Genomic DNA, 22,282 nt, shown 5'->3' on the forward strand with positions numbered 1-22,282 from the left:
TAAATTTATGAGATAGTTGTATGAGACAGTGAGATTTCATTGGTGATTTCAATCAAATATGAAATTTAATCGTAAGCTTGGCAAACAGTTTTGGAGAATTTGATATTTCCCCATTCAGAGAGATAGGAGCTGCACTTGCATGCCCTAAAGGCGTTTCAAAAATGGCCGCCGAGTGAAAGGACTTGTTTTAAAGGGGTTTTGATATGATACACTTTTCTGGAAACAATTGAAGTTGTCATCTGATTTTGAATTCTGATTTGGTTGAATTCTACAGGATGTCCGCGAGACGTGTCGTTTTCTTTAACGATCCATCTGGAAACAAATACTGTGATGCCAAACTCCCTCATGTCGTCGAGATTACAACTGTGACAATGAGCGCTTACCAGGATCAACTTACATAGGATAAAGTATATAGAGTTCGTGGCTCCATTGTTGCAGTAAAACTTGAACAACGTTCTTGAATGAGTAATTTATAGATGCACACTGGTCTGTTATTGCAGTTACATCAACTGTACGTTTTCACGCCTCTAAACATGACGTGGATAAACTAAATAAACTGTGATTGGTTGTGTTACATGTCAGTCAATGTCCTCCAAGGATTGCCTTGGCCACTGAAAGCTGCGAAAGAGTCCAGACCTTCTGCCGTCAGTCTACGCGAGACTTAACATTTTAGCATTTAACTCTTCCAATATTTCTTCCAGGTGAATATATACAGCACATATCTAATTAAATTCCAGGCAAATATGCATGGTATCTGGGACTGGTAAATACATTTTATACCCTAAACCAACCTTCACACTAACCACTAACAGAAGTACACTTACAGCTGACTTGTGAGTAGTTTGCTTAAACTACTCACTTTGACTAGTGTCAAAAAAGCATTTTGGCCTCACAAGTATAGCAAAACTTGTACACACACCCAAACGCGCATGATCTCAGACATTCGGTCATGGGGAGGTCGCGGGGTCACTGGCGAGACGATAAGGAGGAAGTGATGTGTTCCGCTTTTTTTTCTCGGTTCACACCCACTCTCGCCTTCTCAATGAGTGACATCACACTGACCACACCCACACCACCCAGAGAGAGCGATATCTGATTCACTGTTTTCATGAAACATTTGCCAAGAAGGACACAGGGAGGGAAAGACGGAGAAATGTGTGCACAAGCCCTGAGTGAGAGAAAAAATAAAGAGAACGTGTAGAGGCGAAACAATTTAGTATTTTAATATCAATGATATCCTAGTTTTTGATATAGATGTTATTTTTTATATGTTTTCATTTTAAAGTTTAGCAATTTTGTTGTATTTTTTAGTAGTTTGTTCATTTTGTTAGTATTTTGTTTTTAATATTTTATTTTATTTCAGTTCATGTAATTATTTTTTTATGGTTCAGTTTTAGTTAATGATAATAACCCTGCCTTAAACATGTTCAAAGATGCAACAGTAAAGCAAAAATAATGACTGTCAGCACACCAATGGCTCCATTACAGTTAGTGGTGTTCAGCAGGGCAATCATCTGTATTATTATAGAGATCAACATCTGAACAAACCATTACCCTAAAAATGCAACTTACACATTACCCATGCCATACCACTTTGCGACAGACGTTTATTTTGTTGAGGCCTCCGATGTTACTTTAAGTAATCAAACTTGGATGATAAAACAGCTGAGAAATGTTTAAATCCCACAGATTTGGGTCTAGAAACCAGAAGATTACAAAGCAAACAATCGCAGTTGCTAAAACCACCCAGAGCCCTTTAATAACCTTATAGCAACACCTTAGTATCATGACAGTGAGTTCTGCATGGAAAAATGCCTATTTGCACATTAAACTGGGATTGAAGAATGCATTTTAACATCCCAAAAATGACACTCGTCTAACTTCTAAAATCTGTTCACAAACCACATCTGCAGGCAGATGCATAAAATCGTAGCTCTACCTCTTCTGTTGAGCAGGTGTTGACCAGCATCATGTAGACTAGTGCCAACTGCAGCACTGCATGAAGAGGCAAGGCCACTGGGATGCATGTGTTTGTTTTAAAGTCTCTACCTATAGGAAAGAAAAATCACAATGGAGATTATTATTAACCCTGTAAATCCTGACACATGAAATAAAAGGCTTTTTTTCTTTTTACAGGAACAATCTTTAAAAAAGGTTCTGTGCTTCATATTTGATAAATCAGGCTTTTATGATTCGAATATTCTGATTTAGTGAGAAAATGTTTTTTTATGGTGGAAAAAACACCTCAGTTGTTATATCAGGCCCAAAATGAGCAAACATATGCAATTTGGTGCAGATGCTGATATTTATGTGGCTGAAAAATGAAATTCTGATTCTGTTTGTAATTCTGCATGTAATGTAAATCTATGAAATCTTTATAACTGTATATCAGACTCTACGGGCCCTATTTTAACGATCTGAGTGCCTGGTCTGAAGCGCATGGTGCAGGTACACTTAGGGTGGGTCAGAATCAACTTTTGCTAGTTTAACAACGGTAAAAAAAAAATGTTTTGCGGACGGTGTGCCAGGCACATGGTCTAAAACGTTTGTACCTAGTCTCTTAATGAGTCATGGGTGTGTTTTGGGCGTAATGTACAGTAAACCAATCAGAGTTTCATCTCCCATTCCCATTAAAAGCTAGTATGGCAGATTCGCCCTTTACATGGCAGAATTTTGTGAACTGAAAGACTGAACACTTCTCTAGAGTGGAATTATTTTATTTTTAATATATTTAAAAATTTGTGTGTGCTGCTGCGCATTCCTGTGTGTGTAATAAGCAAAGTGTACAGGCGGTGTGCACCCACCTAACGGCGCATGTTACTAATGCACCCTTTAAATAACACCAAAAATACTGCTTTTTCAGTTGCCTGAAAATGGCAACGCACCAACAATACAGCTTTTTTAAGACCAGCAAACCCATGAGGGAGCAGATGGGCACAAATGCATTTTGCTATTTAAACAACATGGCGCTGGACGTGACAATGAAAAGTGTGTCAGGCTGAAACTAGCAAAAAACACTCGCCTGGCATTGCATTGCATCGGGTGTGTGATAGGGTGCTATATCTCCAATAATATGATTAAGATGATATTTAAATGCTTAGTTTTATGATTAAAGCTCTGTCATTGTAAAACATATAAGGCTAATGATTGAGAGATGGATCATATTTGATACTCACATTTGAAAAATTGTTACAAAAAATTATGTATGGATAAATCAAGTAAGACTAAGATGCTTCAGTCCAGTAAGTCTGTTTTGAAATTTTACTAACAATATAAAAGTTATTCTTACATTTTACTTTATAAAAAATCTGTAAAGATTCCACAGCAAAAAGAACCACAAGCTAAAAGCGAAAATTATTATTTATTATAATAAAAGGCATTTTACCTGCTAAATACTATCAATGACAGAAGGCATGTATAGATTGTGTACAACAGCAGGTTTTGATCATGTTGATCATTTAGAGGCTTCAGAAATGTGTGTACCAATTATACACCGATCAAGAATAACATTATAACCACTGACAGTTGAAGTGAATAACACTGGTTAACTCTTCATCACGGCATCTGTTAGTGGGTGTGTGGCTGCAAGTGAACATTTTCTCCTGTTTTACATGGGCCAAATTTTGATGATGGCTAGACGACTGGGTCAGAGCATCTCCAAAACTGCAGCTCTTGTGGGGTGTTTCCGGTCTGCAGTGGTCAGTCTCTATCAAAAGGGGTTCAAGGAAGGAACAGTGGACAGCCGGCGACAGGGTCATTGGTGGCCAAGGCTCATTGATGCACGTGGGGAGCGAAGGCTGGCCCGTGTGGTCCAATTAAACAGAAGAGATACTGTAGCTCAAATTGTTTAAGAAGTTAATGCTGGTTGTGATAGAAATGTGTCAGAATACACAGTGCATCTCAGTTTGTTCTGTATGGGGCTGCATATCTGCAGACCAGTCAGGGTGCCCGTGCTGACCCTTGTCCACGGCCGAAAGCACCACAGAGCAATGGCAGAAGGTGGCCTGGTTTGATGAATCACATTTTGTTTTACATCACATGGATGCCACCAGGATGCACTATGGCAGTGTGATGCTTTGGGCAATGTTCTGCTGGGAAACTTTGGGTCCTGCCATCCATGTGGATGTTACTTTGACACGTATCTCCTACCTAAGCATGTTGCAGACCATATCCACCCTTTCATGGAAACTGTATTCTCTGTTGGCTGTGGCCTCTTTCAGCAGATAATGCTCCTGCCACAAAGCAGAAATGGTTCAGGAATGGTTTGATGAGCAAAACAACGAGTTTGAGGTGTTGACTTGGCCTCCAAATCCCCCAGATCTCCAATCCATGGAGGCCTCTCCTTGAAACTTACAGGATTTAAAGGATCTGCTGCTAAAATCTTGGTGCCAGATTCCACAGCACACCTTCAGAGGTCCTTTAACTAACTAAAATAAAAAATAAAAGCATAATTGAGACAAAACAATGGCACTTACATTCTTTAAACCTTGTCTGTGAAACCAGGGGATGATCACAATATAAATCATGATCAAATTATCTGAGCTAATTTTATAGATTATAGTAATTTGTGTCTTATTTCAAAGGAATTTTAAGTAATTGCATTGTGTTCACATCAAATTTAACAGTTCAGTTTAAGAGTTAATTCTGTTATGAATTCTCCTTTCAACAGCGCTGTTTGATTAATTGTGATAAACCGTTTTAAACTCTAAAACAAAAAGTAATTGCAATTTAAGAAGCAGCATGTCATTTCTGCATAACACACCAAATGGAAATGTAAAAATAACGTTTTCAAACAAATTTCCTGGAACAGATGTGTTTATAAGTCAATACAGAGTGTTTCAAAGCATAGTCACAGAATTAAACAGGAAAATAACCATGTTGCAGAATTCCAGCCTAATGAAATGACTTACAGTTTCAGCCGTAAAGCAGCTCTACAGAAGACTTCTGTCATTATTCTGCTCAATGTTGATTCAGTTTAGTTCAATAAAGCTCCATTGGTTGATCTGAAGCTCAAACAATCAGTCTCACAGTTTTATGCTGTCTCCACATATTTAGCTGCGACATGAGAGTGTTTTTACATCAGAAAAATTACACACGTCACATTCAAGTGTATTTGAGCAAAAGTGAAACCTGTTCCTCCCCTGATTTCTATAGTTTTGAGTTTGCAGCAGGCGTTAGTCCCGTAGGGGCCTGTGGTCTCCTCTTTGGCTGTCATAACATCGGACTTTTCACACTGACTTATGTTGAGCAGACGCACTGATCCGTCCTGCAGGCCTGTTCGATTTCAAAGTCACAGTCCCCTGCCAGAAAAGGGCCTGTGGTGATGGAGAACTTTACCGTGGGCCGTGGAGCGCTGCCCTCATCCACTCGCTCTTATACGCTTAAAATCTTACTCACACCCACGGGCGTCCAAGTTTCCATGAAAATGTGAGTTATGCTTCAAATGTCAGGTTTTTCCCTTTTCCGACAACATGTGGCGATTAAACCAAGAAGGGAAAGTAGCTTAAAATCAGCACGAAAAGAAAATTCATCTATTTTCTAAATGCATATTATAGATCTTATAATAAACAATGGATTTTTTTCACATTTCTGGGGTTCTCCGAAACTGAAGTCGTCACATCATATAACTTCTATCCACTGCATTTTAATGTAAGAGCGATCAGCCATTTGTAACTTTGAATGCGCGTGTCTTCCAGTGTCATTCGTTTCCAGTTATTTTAACTGTACAAAGACATTATACTGATTTATGTTGCAAACTGGTATTTTTTTGGTATTTTTCTTTGTCAACCTTCTAGTTATTAATGAATCTGAAATTTTGCACATTCACCAAAAATAACGTACTTCTGCATTGCAAAATAAGGTTGATAGTGGTGAATGGAAAAAAGTTTTCCCAGTGGAACAGTTGTATTTTTATTAAAGGGATAGTTCACCCAAAAATGAAAATGTGATGTTTATCTGCTTACCCCCAGTGCATCCAAAATGTCGGTGCGTTTGTTTCTTCAGTAGAACACAAATGAAGATTTTTAATAGGTTGCAGTCTGCCAGTCATAAAGCATGTGAATGGGTAACAACTCTATGAGTGTAAAAAAAACATGCTTAGACAACATGCACAATAAGATGTCTTAAGACACGAACCGATCGGTTTCTGTGATAAACCGAACAGTATTTATGTTATTTATTTACCTCATATCCAGACGAATCTCATCTAGTGTTCCCATCCGTCATTACTTCCATCTGATAAGGTCAAACAGCCGCGATCATAGATATATATTATGTAGATGCCTCATTTGGCCGATCCACGCAGGCACTAATGAGAATTCTATATATTCTATGATAGTGCCGGTTTTGACCTCACCAGACGGAAGTAATGACGGATGGGAACACTAGATGAGATTCGTCTGGATATGAGGTTTTTCTTTTTTTACATGAACACTGTTCGGTTCCAGAAATAAAACATTAACATTAAAAAAGATGATTAAACACTTTAACAAACATATTGCTCATTGTTAAGTAATGGTTAAAGTGTAACCAAACAATTAAATATTAAATATTTTATGTCCATTTATTTATTTTGTTTATTTGATAAGTAGCAGCATTATAAGGGGGATTAACAGAATCTTTCAGTATGATTTAAGACCCCAGTCTAGGTTTATTTTTGATGAGTGTGTGACTGTATATTAACCTTTACATAAACTTCAAGCTCTTAAGATGTTAATAATAACATCCCTTTCCCTGTAGATCTGCTCCATCAGCAGGGCTTTGGGATGCAGGGTGGATTTGTTTTTGTTACTATGGTAACACTCACCTGACCTTGATTGTTCTCTCTCTCTCTCTCTCTCTCTCTCTCTCTCTCTCTCTCTCTCTCTCTCTCTCTCTCTCTCTCCCTCAGGTATATCCAGATGATGCTGGTCATGTGTAATCCTCTACAGGTGAGTTAACCTGCACAACGTCAAACAAAATGGACTATGTAATACACATTCCTTGTCTTACTGTGCATAATTTATCACCAAATATCAAATGTTTGTCTAAACAATCTAACATCAAAATAGTAACTAAAAAATATGTGATCAAGTGTTACCGATCTCATTTGCTAACACTTGATAAGGTCACATCCGATAATATTAGTCATTTGGAGTAGAAACTATTTTCACGTTTATAGAGAGCTTGAGAAGAGCTTGAAGTAACCCATTGAATTAATCAAGAAATTCTGAAGTAGAAAACGTACTCCAATAATCTTTATTTACAACTTTGCTAACATGAACTAACAATAAGCAATTTATTTTTACAGCATTTAATAATCTTTGTGAATGTTAAGCAATAAAAATGTGTCAGTTATTCGAAGTAATTCGTCATTGTTTTTCAATGTTAGTTCACAGTGCATAAACTAACATTAACGGAGCCATCTTTGGTCTACAAAATGTATTAGTAAAGGTTAAAATAAATATTAAGATTAACAAATGCTGTAGAAGTATTGTTCATTGTTTACTGTAGTTAACTAATGCTATGCTATACTAAATGAAACCTTATTGTAGTCATCAAAGTCATTGTTTTCGGCTAATGGTTAACATTAATTTAAAGTTTATGTAATAATAAATAAATCAAACGTCGACATATGTGAAAAACAAAATGTTACCGCTGGTATACGTGTACTTGACCGCTGACGTTTCAAATCATCCACAATCCACTGCAAACTCACATTCTGATATGAAATGCCTGCTTTAACAAAAAACACCATAAAATCAAACTATATAGGCCATTACCATGGTACTTTTTTGTTAGTGATGAGAATTGTTTTTACAATGATTTCACTACAGAAAAATGTCAGATTAAGAGGGGAAGAAAGACTGGACATGAGGATGTGTGTGGTCTGTGGCCTGCAGGTGTTTGGAGTGGATGGGGTGAATTTTAGCGTGCACGTGGAGAATCAGACTCGTGCACGAGACGCCATGAGCCGGCGACATCATCGCGTGTACCAGCTTTACAGCCGCACTAGCGGAAAACACGTCCAGGTGCTCGGACGCAAAATCAGCGCCCGCGGAGAGGACGGAGACAAATATGGTAACAACACACACACACACACACATATGCGCACACTCTTCTAGCAAAAACACGAGAAAGACCACCCACAAACACGCACACAGACACAGGAAACAGGAAAAGTTGAAGACAAAGACTCAGCTACTGCTGATACAGTAATTTACAGATAGAGAGAGAAAAAAGCCAGAGAATTCTGTTTTCTTGTAGGTTTTTGATGAAATTCCAAAAAAAACAACTCACTCTTAGAAAAAAAGTTCAGTGTGATTCAAACTGGGGTCCAGGGACAGAGACTTCGTGGAAAAGTCTAGAAAAAACTGTAAAAAAATGTTTATAATAATAATAATAATAATTTGATTAAAATAAAATAGTAAAACAATAAATTAGATCTAAAAAGAAAAGAGATTAAAAAAATGTATGTTATTAATCTATTAAATAAATTATATTAGATTCAAATAGAATAAAAAATGTAAAGGTCCCGTTCTTCGCGATTCTATCTTTCAAACTTCAGTTAGTGTGTAATGTTGCTGTTAGAGCATAAATAATACCTGTAAAATTATAAAGCTCAAAGTTCAATGCCAAGCGAGATATTTTATTTAACAGAAGTTCCCTTTCAAAGCCTACAGCGAACGGCCGGTTTGGACTACAGCAGGAAGTGCAGGGATGTAATGACGTCACTAGAACCGTTTGTTGACTAACCCTCCGCCCACAAGAACACGCAAAATAGGGGGCGTGGTCTTGTTGCTCTCCCACGTGGAGAACAAGAGCACGCATTCAGCGCTTGCATCTCCCCGTTATGGTAAGAGGCGGGACCTTTCCGGGCAAAGTGCGCTAAGCTGCTGTCCAATCACAACAAGGTAAGCGCTGGCCCAATCAGAACTCGTTACGTGTTTCGGAAGGAGGGACTTCATAGAACAAGGAAATCATCAGGCCGCTTTTAGGACAGAGGAAACAGCGCTGTACAGATAAGTAAATTGTGTGAAAAATACTGTGTTTTTTTTACACGCGAAACATGAACTCATGTTATATTGCACACTGTAAACATAATCAAAGCTTCGAAAACACGCGAAGAACGGGACCTTTAATATAAATAAATAAAAATTTGATTAAAATTAAATAAGAAAGAAATAATATGCATGTATGTAATACATATAACAATACATTACTACATTGATGGGAACAAAATATATGATCATGCAACAAACTAATTTTAGATTATATTATTATTATTTTTTTTGTGTATAAAGTGTTTATTACATTTTTTTTAATGGGGGTCCCTTACACAGAGATAATCATATTTGTAGGTCTGTGACATCTGAAACCTCTGCTTTATGCCAAAAAGGGTTCCACATAAGGAGAAATGTCTTAAAGCTACACTGTGTAACTTTTTTAGTTTATTCCTAGCTTAAAACACTTAGTTCTTTAAAAAATATTTGTGCTCGTAATTGTATATTTACTTCTTTTAAGTAATAAAGTATTCTCGTAAGTTTATAATATGCCATTGAAAATACATACGGGTGAGGGGTTCGAATGCCGGTCTCCATGTTGTCCCTCCATCTTGAAAGTACATTAGCTAAAGAGGGACATACCCGTAAATTCAAGCTTCACCTTTCGGGTTTTAACACTCGATGGCACCGTGTCGAATGTGAAGAGGGGGATTGCCATGTTAATTTTGGACTAAATCGGCCACCGTAGGAGTTAAAACGAAATCAGAATTGAGAGGAACAGAAACTAATATTCACTGGATGGTCATATACCTTTACACCGCTAGATGGGGGAAAATATCACAAAGTGTAGCTTTAAATTATTGCATAATGCATTGATGTTTAACGGGTCATTTACATTTTATTTCTTCTAGTGATAAAGTGTTTACATGCTGCTTAATTTATAAAATTTTACTTCAACAATATAAACTCATTATAACGATCAAATGATGGGAACCTCTAAAAGGTTTTATATTTGATGCGCATGACAGAACCCTTTAAATAAAATCACATCAAAAAGCCCAAATTTCCAATTGTTTCAGTTTCAATATTTATCCAATAACAAACCATTGCACATTTTATGTTAAAATAAATGTAATTTTGGCCCTCAGCCACTCTGACCTCTAGATATCATTATATTGACTACGGAAAACCTGTCAGTCGACCACTATCCTCTCCCCCATTCATTCATTCATCCATTCATCCATCCCCCTCTCCTCCTCTCAGATGTGTTTCAGAAGCACACACTCAATGGATAAGGGAGCTGAATATGGATATCTGCACTCAAATCTAACAATGGGCATGTTTCATTCAAGCAACATTTCTCATTTTCCTTAAGTTAAAATTAATGTACTAAATTAATTAAAAAATTTTTAAAAAAAAATCATAAAACTATGTGGACAAAAACCAATAACTAATAAAAATGACAAAAACAAACAAGTTACTAAAACTTTTCAATTTCAAAATACTAAATCACAAAGTATCTAAATTACACTAAAATAATGCTGTACTGTAAGTACTTTAATGTATTATAATACAACATTATATTTAAACCACTCTAAATGAAATACAGCAAATACTAACTGTTTATATATATATATATATATATATATATATATATATATATATATATATATATATATATATATATATATATATATATATATATATATATATATATAAATACTTTAAATAATTTATCATTGATTTTACCCCCAATAAATTCATCAGAATAAAACGTAATGAGAAAATAGGCTGAAATGGGCTTAATTCTCACTAAATGAATGTCAGAATAATTTAGAACATATTAATGGTCCTTAAACAAGTTTCATTTTAATTAAGCTAAATATAATTTTTGTACTAATTTCTCCGTAGTGAATAAATTATCTGGACATGATCTTCCCAGGTTTTGTCCTTATCATCTCATCATTATTCTTTCTTTTTTTTTTTTTTTTGTGGAAATATTGTTCTGAAAGCTTCCGGGTTTTCATGATCGGCTCTCCTATTTAGGAAATAAAGGGAAGAGAAAGACAGGGAGATGGGAAGGGGGATGAGGATGAATGTATTTACTCAGCGAGTGAGGGATGTCTGGATGAGGAGAGATTGGAGGATGACAAAGAGGTTATTGATCTCTGGTGACCCCTGCGCTTATAAAGGTCATGTAGGAGCCATTTCAGAGCTTCAACTGCCATATCCTGAAACACACACACGCGCACACACACGCGCACACACACACACACACACACACACACACACACACACACAATGACCTCAGTGAAATATAGCTGGAGGTTTTTTTAAATGCAATGACAGAGAGGCTATATTCAGAAGAGCACAGTACAATACTACTCTATTTCTGCAGCATGCATTATGAATACTGTCTAAAATATGCATGGAAATCTTGATGACTTACAACTGCCAACGTGTATCCATAATGAAGTGCAATGAACAAAACATCTGTCTTGATTAACTATTTGATCAGACTGCAGAAAGACATTTGTTCAGAAAATTGGATTTAAATATCATATTTACTTGCTAAATGTAGGATACTATTTATATATATTCAGTCATATCAAGTGCTGAAATATTTTATCAGGTAGAAATTGCTGTTTTGAGTTAATAATAATAATATTAAACTGTAAAAATGCTGCTGTCGTGAATTACTGGAGAATTCAATTTGTGCAACTTAATTACAGAACTAAATTATTTATTTTAAATTATTATTATTAAGTCTTAATACATTACCATACGAGAGGAAAAAAAATCTGTATAGAAACAGAAAATATACTGGTATTGCTGCATTTATAGTCAACTGCTGATGTCAATTATATTGAGGTTTATTTGGCTTAAAACCATCAGGTTATCAATTAATAGGGCCAGTCGAGGCAGCTGCTGAAACAGAGCCTTCGCATCAAATTATAAACCTTAAATTTTTACGTCATTGCAAAACCAGAGCTCACCGTGATATTTTAGTAACGTCTGTCTGTCTCTCTGCCTGTCTCTTCACAAGCCCAGCTCGTAGTGGAGGCAGACACCTTCGGCAGCCAGGTGCGAATCCGAGGGAAGGAAACCAACTATTACCTGTGTATGAACCGCAGAGGAAAGCTCGTAGGCAAGGTGAACTACACTGCTGACTTCTTTTCACTTTGCTTCTTTCCTGTATTGAAACAGAAAGTTGAAACACAAACCATCATTGTCACTTTGTGTAAGCTGCCAATAATCACAGTGATGAAGAATGATTTGGAACTAGGTGGTTGCTAGTGAGAGTCATGGGATACTGATACCTTAGTATAAAGTATATTCTTACTCTAGAAATCATTTGATTGGACAGAAATGTATATATATGCTTCAACCTTTTGTTTTTGTTTTTCTTGATGAGAACGAGAGTACACTTTATATATTTAATGTATTTACCTGCTGGATTTATTTCAACTTAGCATACTAACAAATAGATCAGTGGTTCTCAACCAGAGGACAAGATGGTTTAAAATGTACATTATTACAGTTTATTCGCTATAGTTAGAAAATGGTAATAAAACACGACAAGAACATAAGAAGTTAAACTGTGTCAGAACAAATTCATCTTGATAATGTCAGATAATTTTGATAATAGATTACAATCAACCAATCAGCTGTTCAATTTAAGTACACAATTAGATAATACAAATTTACAGTAGGTCAACCAATGACCAAGCAATGCTTCATTTTGTTCAGTCTGTGGTGTAAAAGTTCCCATTAGCAGTGTTAAAGAAAAACACTGAAGCAATTTATATTTATATATATATATATATATATATATATATATATATATATATATATATATATATATATATATATATATATATATATATATATATATATATACACATACATACACACTGTTATCTTATACTGTCATTTTTATTTAAGAGCCAGGATTCCCACAGAAATGCTGGAATAGTGGGATTTTTAGACTATTAAATATTAATGAAATATATTGATATATATTTTATCAATTAGAAAATGCTGAGGGAAAACATTTCTATTACCTGTATAAACTACTGGATAATTCCGTTTTTGAAACTTTAAATTAAATCATGGTTACTTTAATTATTTTACTGAATTATTTTTAATATATTACCATTCCTAGTTTATGTAAATAAAAACATTTGAAAACATGCAGCTATGTTATTACAGCAGAAGTACAAGAAATAAAAAAAGATACTGGTATTCTATGTTTACATGCATTTCCTTTAGCACAATGCAATGTGTAAATCAAAATAACACCTGTTAAAATAAATATGAAAACAAAAAAGGTTGGTAACACTATTTTAAGGTTCGGTTATTAACTATTAACTACTTGCTTATTAGCATGCTATTAGCCCATATTACTAGGATACTGGCTGTTTATTAGCACCTATAAAGCACATATTAATCCCTTATTCTGCATGACCTTATTCTAAATCTCTTAATCCTACCCAATGCCTAAACTTAAATGCTACAAAAACTACCTTACTAACTATTATTAAGCAGTACATTAGGAGTTTATTGAGGCAAAAGTCGTAGTTAATAGTAAATATGTTTCCCATACTTAAGTGTTACCAAAAGTTCATATTAATACTTTGTGCCATATTTTAGACATCTATTAAAGGCCACGTTTACAAAGCAGCAGAATACGTTTGTCAGTCCTGTTTTTGAGTCCTTACTACGACTACGTTCGTTCACACAGTTTTTTACAGGTTATTTACAATCCCAGTCTATAACCAAACTCACACCCCCTCTGTGCTTCACAAATGCATATCTTACGTGTGTTGTGGGTTTTCGGTAACTAATAAGAGCAGTGTGTTATCTGAAGGTTTTAGATCCAGTCACTGCTCTCCACCGGAGGGCCCCCCGTCAGTTTTGTGTTCTATGCGTGTCTCAATTGCTCCGCTCTGACAGATGAATTTGCAGCTCGATTGGACTCTTGTTGTGTTAAAAGTGGACTAAGTCTATTCTGCTTTATCGACATCGCCATCTTTGATATTACTTTGGTCACTGGTTAGAGAATAAGAGCTTGACTCCTGTTGCACATACATACTCAGTTTCCAAGAAGCTGCTGTAAGTTTCTGTGTGAACGGGACATTTCTGTTCGAGACTCAGATCTATGAGTAAATGTGGTTGAAAAAACCCCAAACTGACAGTGTTAACGTAGTCTAAGGTATCAGTGCATTTAAGCCAAAAAGCTGGAGAACCACTAGATGAATATCTGTGACTTTAGTCCAAGTTTGGGGTCTTAATGCATTAAACATGTAATGTTCATGTCATTTTCATGGTCAAGCTAACACATGCACCCCTCTCTTTGTTTGTGTATGTTTGTCTCCATATGTGTATATGGACTTTTCTCTGTCCCCAGAAAGCCAGCAATCGTAGCGCAGACTGCGTCTTCATAGAGAAGGTTCTGGAAAACAACTACACAGCGCTAATGTCAGCACGCTACACAGGGTGGTACGTGGGCTTCACCAAAAGAGGGCGCCCTCGCCGTGGTCCGCACACGCTTCCCAACCAGCAGGACGTCCACTTTATGAAGCGCTTCCCGCCCGGAGAGCAGCCGGACTTAACGCCGTTCCGCTTCACCACCGTCAGCAAGAGGAGCAAGAGAGTGCGTGCCGCGCGACCACGTTAATGTGGACGCCAATATCCCACTGCTAACGTTTACATGAGGACTAGGAATAAACAAAGACAGTCCTACTCCACAGTCCAGTGAAAATGACACTGCTAATGCAAAGCAGGACCATCTTGTCTTGTTTGACCAGACAATGCGATGGCATCACTTTATATTCCACTGGGTTGGACCTCTACAACCCTAATAATAAATACTAGCTAATTTACACCAGAGCTGTGGTTTATGACAGCTTACTTCTGACACGGAGATGACTAACCAAAGCAAACACAAGCAAAGGCCGGCCCAGCGCTCGGGCGGAGGAAGAAGCGTAAGGCTGCACATCCAATGAAGACACACAACAAAACACAACACATCGGCCTGTAGACGCTGATCGTGTTGCAATTTTCCTAAGACAAGACTTGGACGTGATCCCGCCTAAGGGAGAGGAGCAGATATACCTGAAGGATGAATGAAAGAAAGAAATGGACATCCAAGAGAGAAACAAATGAGAGAAAGGCTACTGGGAGTGCTGACTTAAAGGACACGGTCAGCCAAAAATGAAATTTTAGGCATCATTTCTTTACCTCATGACACTCTAAGCTTGTATGTGCTTATTGTGTGTCTCTTTGTCACACGACAGTTCAAAGTTATCATGTTCGTCAAGCTCTCGAAAGCACAAAACACCCTAAAAATGGTCCATATGACACATGCATCGTATTCCAGGTCATCCAAAATCATGCAGCAAAAGTTATTAATTATTATTTTATTTCGGAGTTTAAGCACACTAAATAATTGGATAATCCTGCATATGTCCCCAGACAGAGAGAAGTTGGTAGCTTCACCGGAAGATCTAGTCATGACATCCATTTAATTAAACATTACAAAGTCAATTTTAAAAATTAAACACATGCATGTGTGAATTGTTTATATGAAATTTGATTTCATGGCTCTTGCAGAAATCATTATGTGACATCAGACTACTTGAAATGTAGTGCACAAGTCAGTCACAAGGACCACAGTTTTAGTGCTTTGTTCATTTTTGGAGCATGAGAGACGTGGTCAATATAAACTATAGATTTGAGATGAGTAAATAATGACAGAATATTCATTTTTGGCTGAACTATTCATTTAAAGCTAATGAACGAATGAATGTAATGCTGTATAAGTGATGGTGTATTTCAGGTTGCATTAAAGACCATGAGGGATATAATCATACGTGACTTATAACAAAAGAAGACCATTGCTGGATGGACGGAATTTGCCAGAACTGGAACGTAAAAGACAATAATGAGGAATCTCTCTCAAAAGCTGCACCAAATACAAACTAAACGACCAAAGACAAATGGTGACCAACGACAGTGACAACCGGGAGATGTGGAGGGTTGCCACGAAATGACACGAGGAGCAACGTTCCTGTTTGGATTCCATGTGGAATGCTGCTACTGGGAAATAACGGAGAACCAAAGTCTTATACCAGCTTATTAAAGGAAAAACATTACAAAACCTTTTCTAAATATAAATATATAAATATATATAAATATATATAAAGATTAATGCTGACTAAGTGATATTACTTTGACTGCTACTATCATTGTTGTTACTATAAAAGAATTTCACTTATTTATTTTATCTCTGTGTACGGCAAAAACCTTTCCAAAGCCAGTAAACTCTACAGAAACGTGTTCGTGTTTCAAAACATACATGTTGTGTGAGTCATCATTATAATCAAACAGCTGACGAAGAATGATGAATGAGTTAGTACTAGCATTGTCTCAATTTTGTCAGTCCACGATAGTGATCTGAACGAACCCCAAACCAACAGTCCATTTAAATCTGAAGTAAAATTTGAGATGTATGAATGATTCCTCAAATAAGGCAGTTTATGTGTTGTTACTTTACTTTAAGATATACGACTTACCTGGTGGACGATAAAGCAGGTGGTCAGACACAAACCATATCTGGAAAACAGAATATACTGCATTGCAATGTGCTAAATTTCACCAAGCAACACAATCACATATTTATATTCACGTATGCATAATTTGTGACTATATATATATATATACACACACACTCACCTAAAGGATTATTAGATACACCATACTAATACTGTGTTTGACCCCATTTCACCTTCAGAACTGCCTTAATTCTACATGGCATTGATTCAACAAGATGCTGAAAGCATTCTTTAGAAATGTTGGCCCATATTGATAGGATAGCATCTTGCAGCTGATGGAGATTTGTGGGATGCACATCCAGGGCACGAAGCTCCCGTTCCACCACATCCCAAAAATGCTCTATTGGGTTGAGATCTGGGAACTGTGGGGGCCATTTTAGTACAGTGAACTCAATGTCATGTTCAAGAAACCAATTTAAAATGATTCGAGCTTTGTGACATGGTGCATTATCCTGCTGGAAGTAGCCATCAGAGGATGAGTACATGGTGGTCATAAAGGGATGGACATGGTCAGAAACAATGCTCAGGCTGTGGCATTTAAACGATGCACAAGTGTGCCAAGAAAACATCCCCCACACCATTACACCACCACCACCAGCCTGCACAGTGGTAACAAGGCATGATGGATCCATGCTCTCATTCTGTTAACGCCAAATTCTGACTCTACCATCTGAATGTCTCAACAGAATTCGAGACTCATCAGACTCCAGTCTTCAAATGTCCAATTTTGGTGAACTTGTGCAAACTGTAGCCTTTTTTTCCCTATTTGTAGTGGAGATGAGTGGTTCCCGGGGGGATCTTCTGATGTTGTATATATATAAACCAATCAGGCATAACATTATGACTACCTTCCTAATATTGTGTTGGTCTCCCTTTTGCTGCAAAAACAGCCCTGACCCATTGAGGCATGGACTGCACTAGACCCCACACTGTCAAATATTATTTAGAAAAAAAGTTACCTGGTTGCCTTAAAATTTTGAGTTCATTGAAATTAAAATTTTAAGTTAATACAATGAACATTTTTTGAGATTCGACAACCTTTATTAAAAGATTATTAAAAGATTTTGTAAGCATATTGGGTAATTGTGTGTGTTTTATTTCTGATGACGCAGTGAAACATGCCAAATAGTGCTATTTTCATGATTTATCAAATTTTTTATGTGTTCAGATACAAAAATATTTTGAGTTTCTATTTATTAAACTAATTTCCTTCATTGTATTAACTCAAATTTTTAATTTCAATAAACTCAAAATTTTAAGGCAACCAGGTTACTTACTTTTTTAAGTTAAACCAACAACATTTTTTTACAGTTCAGAAGGTGTGCTGTGGTATCTGGCACAAATATGTTAGCAGCAGATCCTTTATTTCCAGTAAGTTTTGAGGTGGAGCCACCATGGATCGAACTTGTTTGTTCAGCACATCCCACAGATGCTCGATTGAATTGAGATCTGGGAAATTTGGAGGCAAAGTCAACACCTCAAACTCGAGCTCCTTAAACCATTCCTGAACCATTTTTGTTTTGTGGCAGGGCACATTATCCTGCTGAAAGATGCCACAGCCACCAGGGAATGCCATTTACATGGTCTCTAACAATTCTTAAGTAGATGGTGTCAAAGTAACATCCACGTGGATGGCAGGACCCAAGGTTTCCCAGCAGAACATTGCCCAAAGCATCACACTGCCTCTGCCTTTTGCCTTCTTCCCATAGTGCATCCTGGTGCCACGTGTTCCCCAGGTAAGCGACGCACACGCACCCGGACATCCACGTGAGCCAACAAACTGTAATGCACTGTGTATTCTGACACCTTTCTCTCAGAACCAGCATTTACATCTTGAGCAATTTAAGCTAAAGTAGCTCGTCTTTTGGATCGGACCACCATTCAGTCCCCACATGCATCAATGAGCCTTGGCCCCCCATCACCCTGCTGTCAGTTCACCAATGTTCCTGTTCCTGCAGTTTTGGAGATGCTTTGACACAGTCATCTAGCCATTACAATTTGGCCCTTGTCAAACTTGCTCAAATCCTACGCTTGCCCATTTTTCCTGCTTCTAACAGATCAACTTTGAGGATAAAAGGTTCACTTAGAGCCTAATATATCCCACCCACTAACAGGTGATAATCAGTGTTATTCACTTCACCTGTCAGTAGTTATAATGGTATGCCTGATCGGTGTTTATATATATATATATATATATATATATATATATATATATATATATATATATATATATATATATATATATATATATATATATATATATATATATATATATATATATATATATATATACATACTTACACTCATACATCTATATACATACATGCATGTGCATAAATAAGGTAAATAACAAAATATTTCCAGATATTTTACATGTGGACCTGTTGCTTCTAACTAAAGCAGTGAACTTTCACACACACACACACACACTCACTACTGTCACCAACAACCTGTAATCCCGGCAGTCTCTGCCCAGCTGAGTCAGCGGGAAAAGCAAAGGATTCCGAGAGAGAAACAGACTGTTCTGAAGGCGAAGTGGTGGAAAGATTTGTCAGCCAAACCCAGAGGAAGGTGTATGGTAATGCTGGAGGAGGAAAGAATGCTAAATATGTGCGTGAGAACACAGGGGTGACCTGAGACCTGCAGGAATTATGGGAAAAATACATATCCCACCGACCCACAGGAAACACACACACCCTCCATCTCCATATCTCTCTCTTTCTCTCTCTCTCTCTCATACACACACACACACGGTCCATTAGAGCCAGACACGCAGAGGTCATGCTCACACATATTCATACACACCCTCAGTATGACACACGCCGAACACTTCTGACACACAACACACCCTCAACCAGATGGACGCGCAGACGCGCTCATATAACCGCGCTAAAATATGCTGTTATAGGCCGCAAATTATTGCCGAAAAACAGGTGAATCACACAAAAATCAGGTCATATTTCACACTAAAATCTGAAAGTAAGAAATTATATTTTGCATAAGCAAAAATTAAGTATTCTATCATGATGATAATTAAAGGGTTGGTTAACCCAAACATTTAAATTCTGTAAGTAATTATTCACCCTTATGTCATTAATCTATTAGACTAAATCTATTAGACCTTCGTTCATATTCAGAACGCAAATTAAGATATTTTGGATGAAATCCGAGAGCTTTCTTACCCCGATAGACTGCACGATATTACCACGTTCAAGGCCCAGAAAGGTAGTAAAGACATCATTAAAATAGTCCATGCGACTCCAGTGTTCAACCGTAATGTTATGTGGAGTCACATGGACTATTTTAATGATGTCTTAAATACCTTTCTGGGTCTTGAAAGTGGCCATTATATCTATGGAGGGGCCAGAGAGCTCTCAGATTTCATAAAAAAAAAGATCTTAATTTGTGTTCTGAATATGAATGAAGGTTAAATGGATTTGGAAAAACATGAGGGTGAGTAATTCATGAAATAATTTTCTTTTTTTGGCTGAACTATCCGTTTAAGAACATTATACTCCAAAATTATTATCTTTATTATCCTAATTAATTATATAATTCACTCATTATCATAATGCAAAAATAAATAAATAAAGTGTTATATACTTTTTTTATGATACTAATATTTCTTTGAAAATATAGCTATTATTAATATTATAAAACTTTTAGACATTATAGTATTTTTTCACTTTATGGTATAAAAAAATACCACATCCTTAAAGGGATCATTCACCTAAAAATGAAAATCTTCCCATAATTCTCTCACCCTCAAGCCATCCTAGGTGTATATGACATTTTTGACACTTAATAAACGCATTGATTTGTTTCAGAAGGCCTTTATTAACCCCTCAGAGCTGTGTGGATTACTTTTATAATGGATGGATGCACTTTTTTGGTCTTCAAATTTTGGGCTGCCATTATAAAGCTTGGAAGAGCCAGGACATATTTTTATTTAACTTTGAAGAAGAATGTCCTATACACCTAGGATGACTTGAGGGTGAGTAAATCATGGGCTAATTTTCATTTTTAGGTGAACTATCCCTTTAGGAATTTGAAAATATAAAGACAAATGTCAAAAAGCAAATAATAATTGTTGTTGGTGGTGGCATTATTACACGTTGTTCACATGATGCTAAATATAATTTCTTGTTTTTAACCTTTACTGAAATTTGGCCTCTGCATTTGTTCATAAGACTTGGCCAAACACACACAAACCTCTTCTGTAACATCCAGCCACGAATATTCACTAGAAGGCCACTAATATCACAGTGTACAGACTGAATCCAGGTCATATTGCTCTCAGTGAATAACCACAGCTCCATCACACACATACACACACTTTTCAGCACAGCAAACCACAACGACATTGACACGCCGCAGCCAGACCCACAATGTAAAACAACGAGCAGCTTTAAACATTAAGTGCTCCTTCTCTCTCACCGACACCACAAACAAATTACTACTGACACACATTCTCTCTTTCCAATCCGTAAAAGCATGACAATAAAACTCTCCAAAGACAAATGCCCTTTCTGAAGATGTATTTGGTTGAAATGGGCTGAATCGGCTTGCACAACTCAACATTCCCAGACAAACATTCTCATGTTGGCCGGTGGCTTTAAAACGCTCTGCGAGCCAGAGGAATTGTTTGAAATGGGGGAGAGTCTCTGAGGTGCGCCAGGAACCGCTAACAGGTGCAGCGTGGCGGGCCCACATTTGGGATTGTCTGTGTTTGTTTGGGAATGTTGGGGAAAAGTTTATGGCCACAGTTTAAGACTGATTCAGACCTCTCCTGAACCTGCCTGTGCTATTTTATGCTCTCTTCTTACTGGTTTGTTATGAATTTTATTTATATAAAAATAAACAAATTATTATTAGTAGTACTATTATTACTTCTAAAACCTTGCTTAATTTACATTTTGATCAAATAAATGTCTTACATTTAATGATGATGATAGTAATACTAATAACAATATTAGTATTATTATTATTATTATTAACCATATTCAGACCAATATATAATGGCAACAATAAAAAAAATATATAACAAATATAATTTTATATATATTATTATTATATGATGGTTAATAATATATATATATATATATATATATATATATATATATATATATATATATATATATATATATATATATATAAAGGTAATTATTAATAATAATAATAATATTTTTTTACTTATAACCACTTTAACCAGATTCGGACCTCTTTAGAACCTGAATGTGCTAGTTTGTGCCCTCTTCTTGCTGGTCTGTTGTGAATTTTTCCAATCTATTCTGGATGAGTTACATTTATGTATTTAAATACTCTAGTTTGCCAAAGAAAACCCATTGAGGACATATTAACATTTCCAAGCATAAGTCCACACAGGGGTGAAGGTGGTTGGCAGGGTGTCCTTCACTGAGCGTTTTTAAATCTGAAAACTGCAAAAAGCAACGAAATTGTCAGACATCCCTTTAGCGCATGCTCACAGAGGAAACCAACTGAAAAACAGCGTTGGTTCTCTCAACACTGTCTGTGTATTTTACTGACTGAGAAATCTCTTCAGATGATTCAAGTGGATTTAGGCCGTTTTGCAAATACAGTGAACTCAGTTAGCTACTACATATGAAAATGTATCTGTTCAATAAAATACCTTACTCATTCTTTTCGCCATCTCACTTTTACAAC

The 22,282-nt window shown here is 36.5% G+C and overlaps 1 protein-coding gene across 3 annotated transcripts in view; it reads left to right on the plus strand.

Moving 5' to 3' along the window:
- Nucleotides 1-16,135, plus strand: part of fgf18a (fibroblast growth factor 18a) — a 30,650-nt gene extending 14,515 nt beyond the window's left edge. For 2 of the 3 annotated variants that reach the window (XM_067456462.1, XM_067456461.1), the window contains exons 2-5: nt 6,890-6,929; nt 7,881-8,058; nt 12,028-12,134; nt 14,392-16,135. In XM_067456462.1, the coding sequence (XP_067312563.1) occupies nt 6,900-6,929; nt 7,881-8,058; nt 12,028-12,134; nt 14,392-14,661 (585 nt within the window). In that variant the 5' untranslated portion in view covers nt 6,890-6,899 and the 3' untranslated portion in view covers nt 14,662-16,135. Of the gene's footprint in view, nt 1-6,889; nt 6,930-7,814; nt 8,059-12,027; nt 12,135-14,391 lie in introns of all 3 variants that reach the window. The other variant, XM_067456460.1, reaches the window with a different exon arrangement.
- Nucleotides 16,136-22,282: the final 6,147 nt, after the last annotated feature.

The sequence above is a fragment of the Pseudorasbora parva genome, chromosome 11, assembly GCF_024679245.1.
Source record: "Pseudorasbora parva isolate DD20220531a chromosome 11, ASM2467924v1, whole genome shotgun sequence".
Taxonomy (NCBI): domain Eukaryota; kingdom Metazoa; phylum Chordata; class Actinopteri; order Cypriniformes; family Gobionidae; genus Pseudorasbora; species Pseudorasbora parva.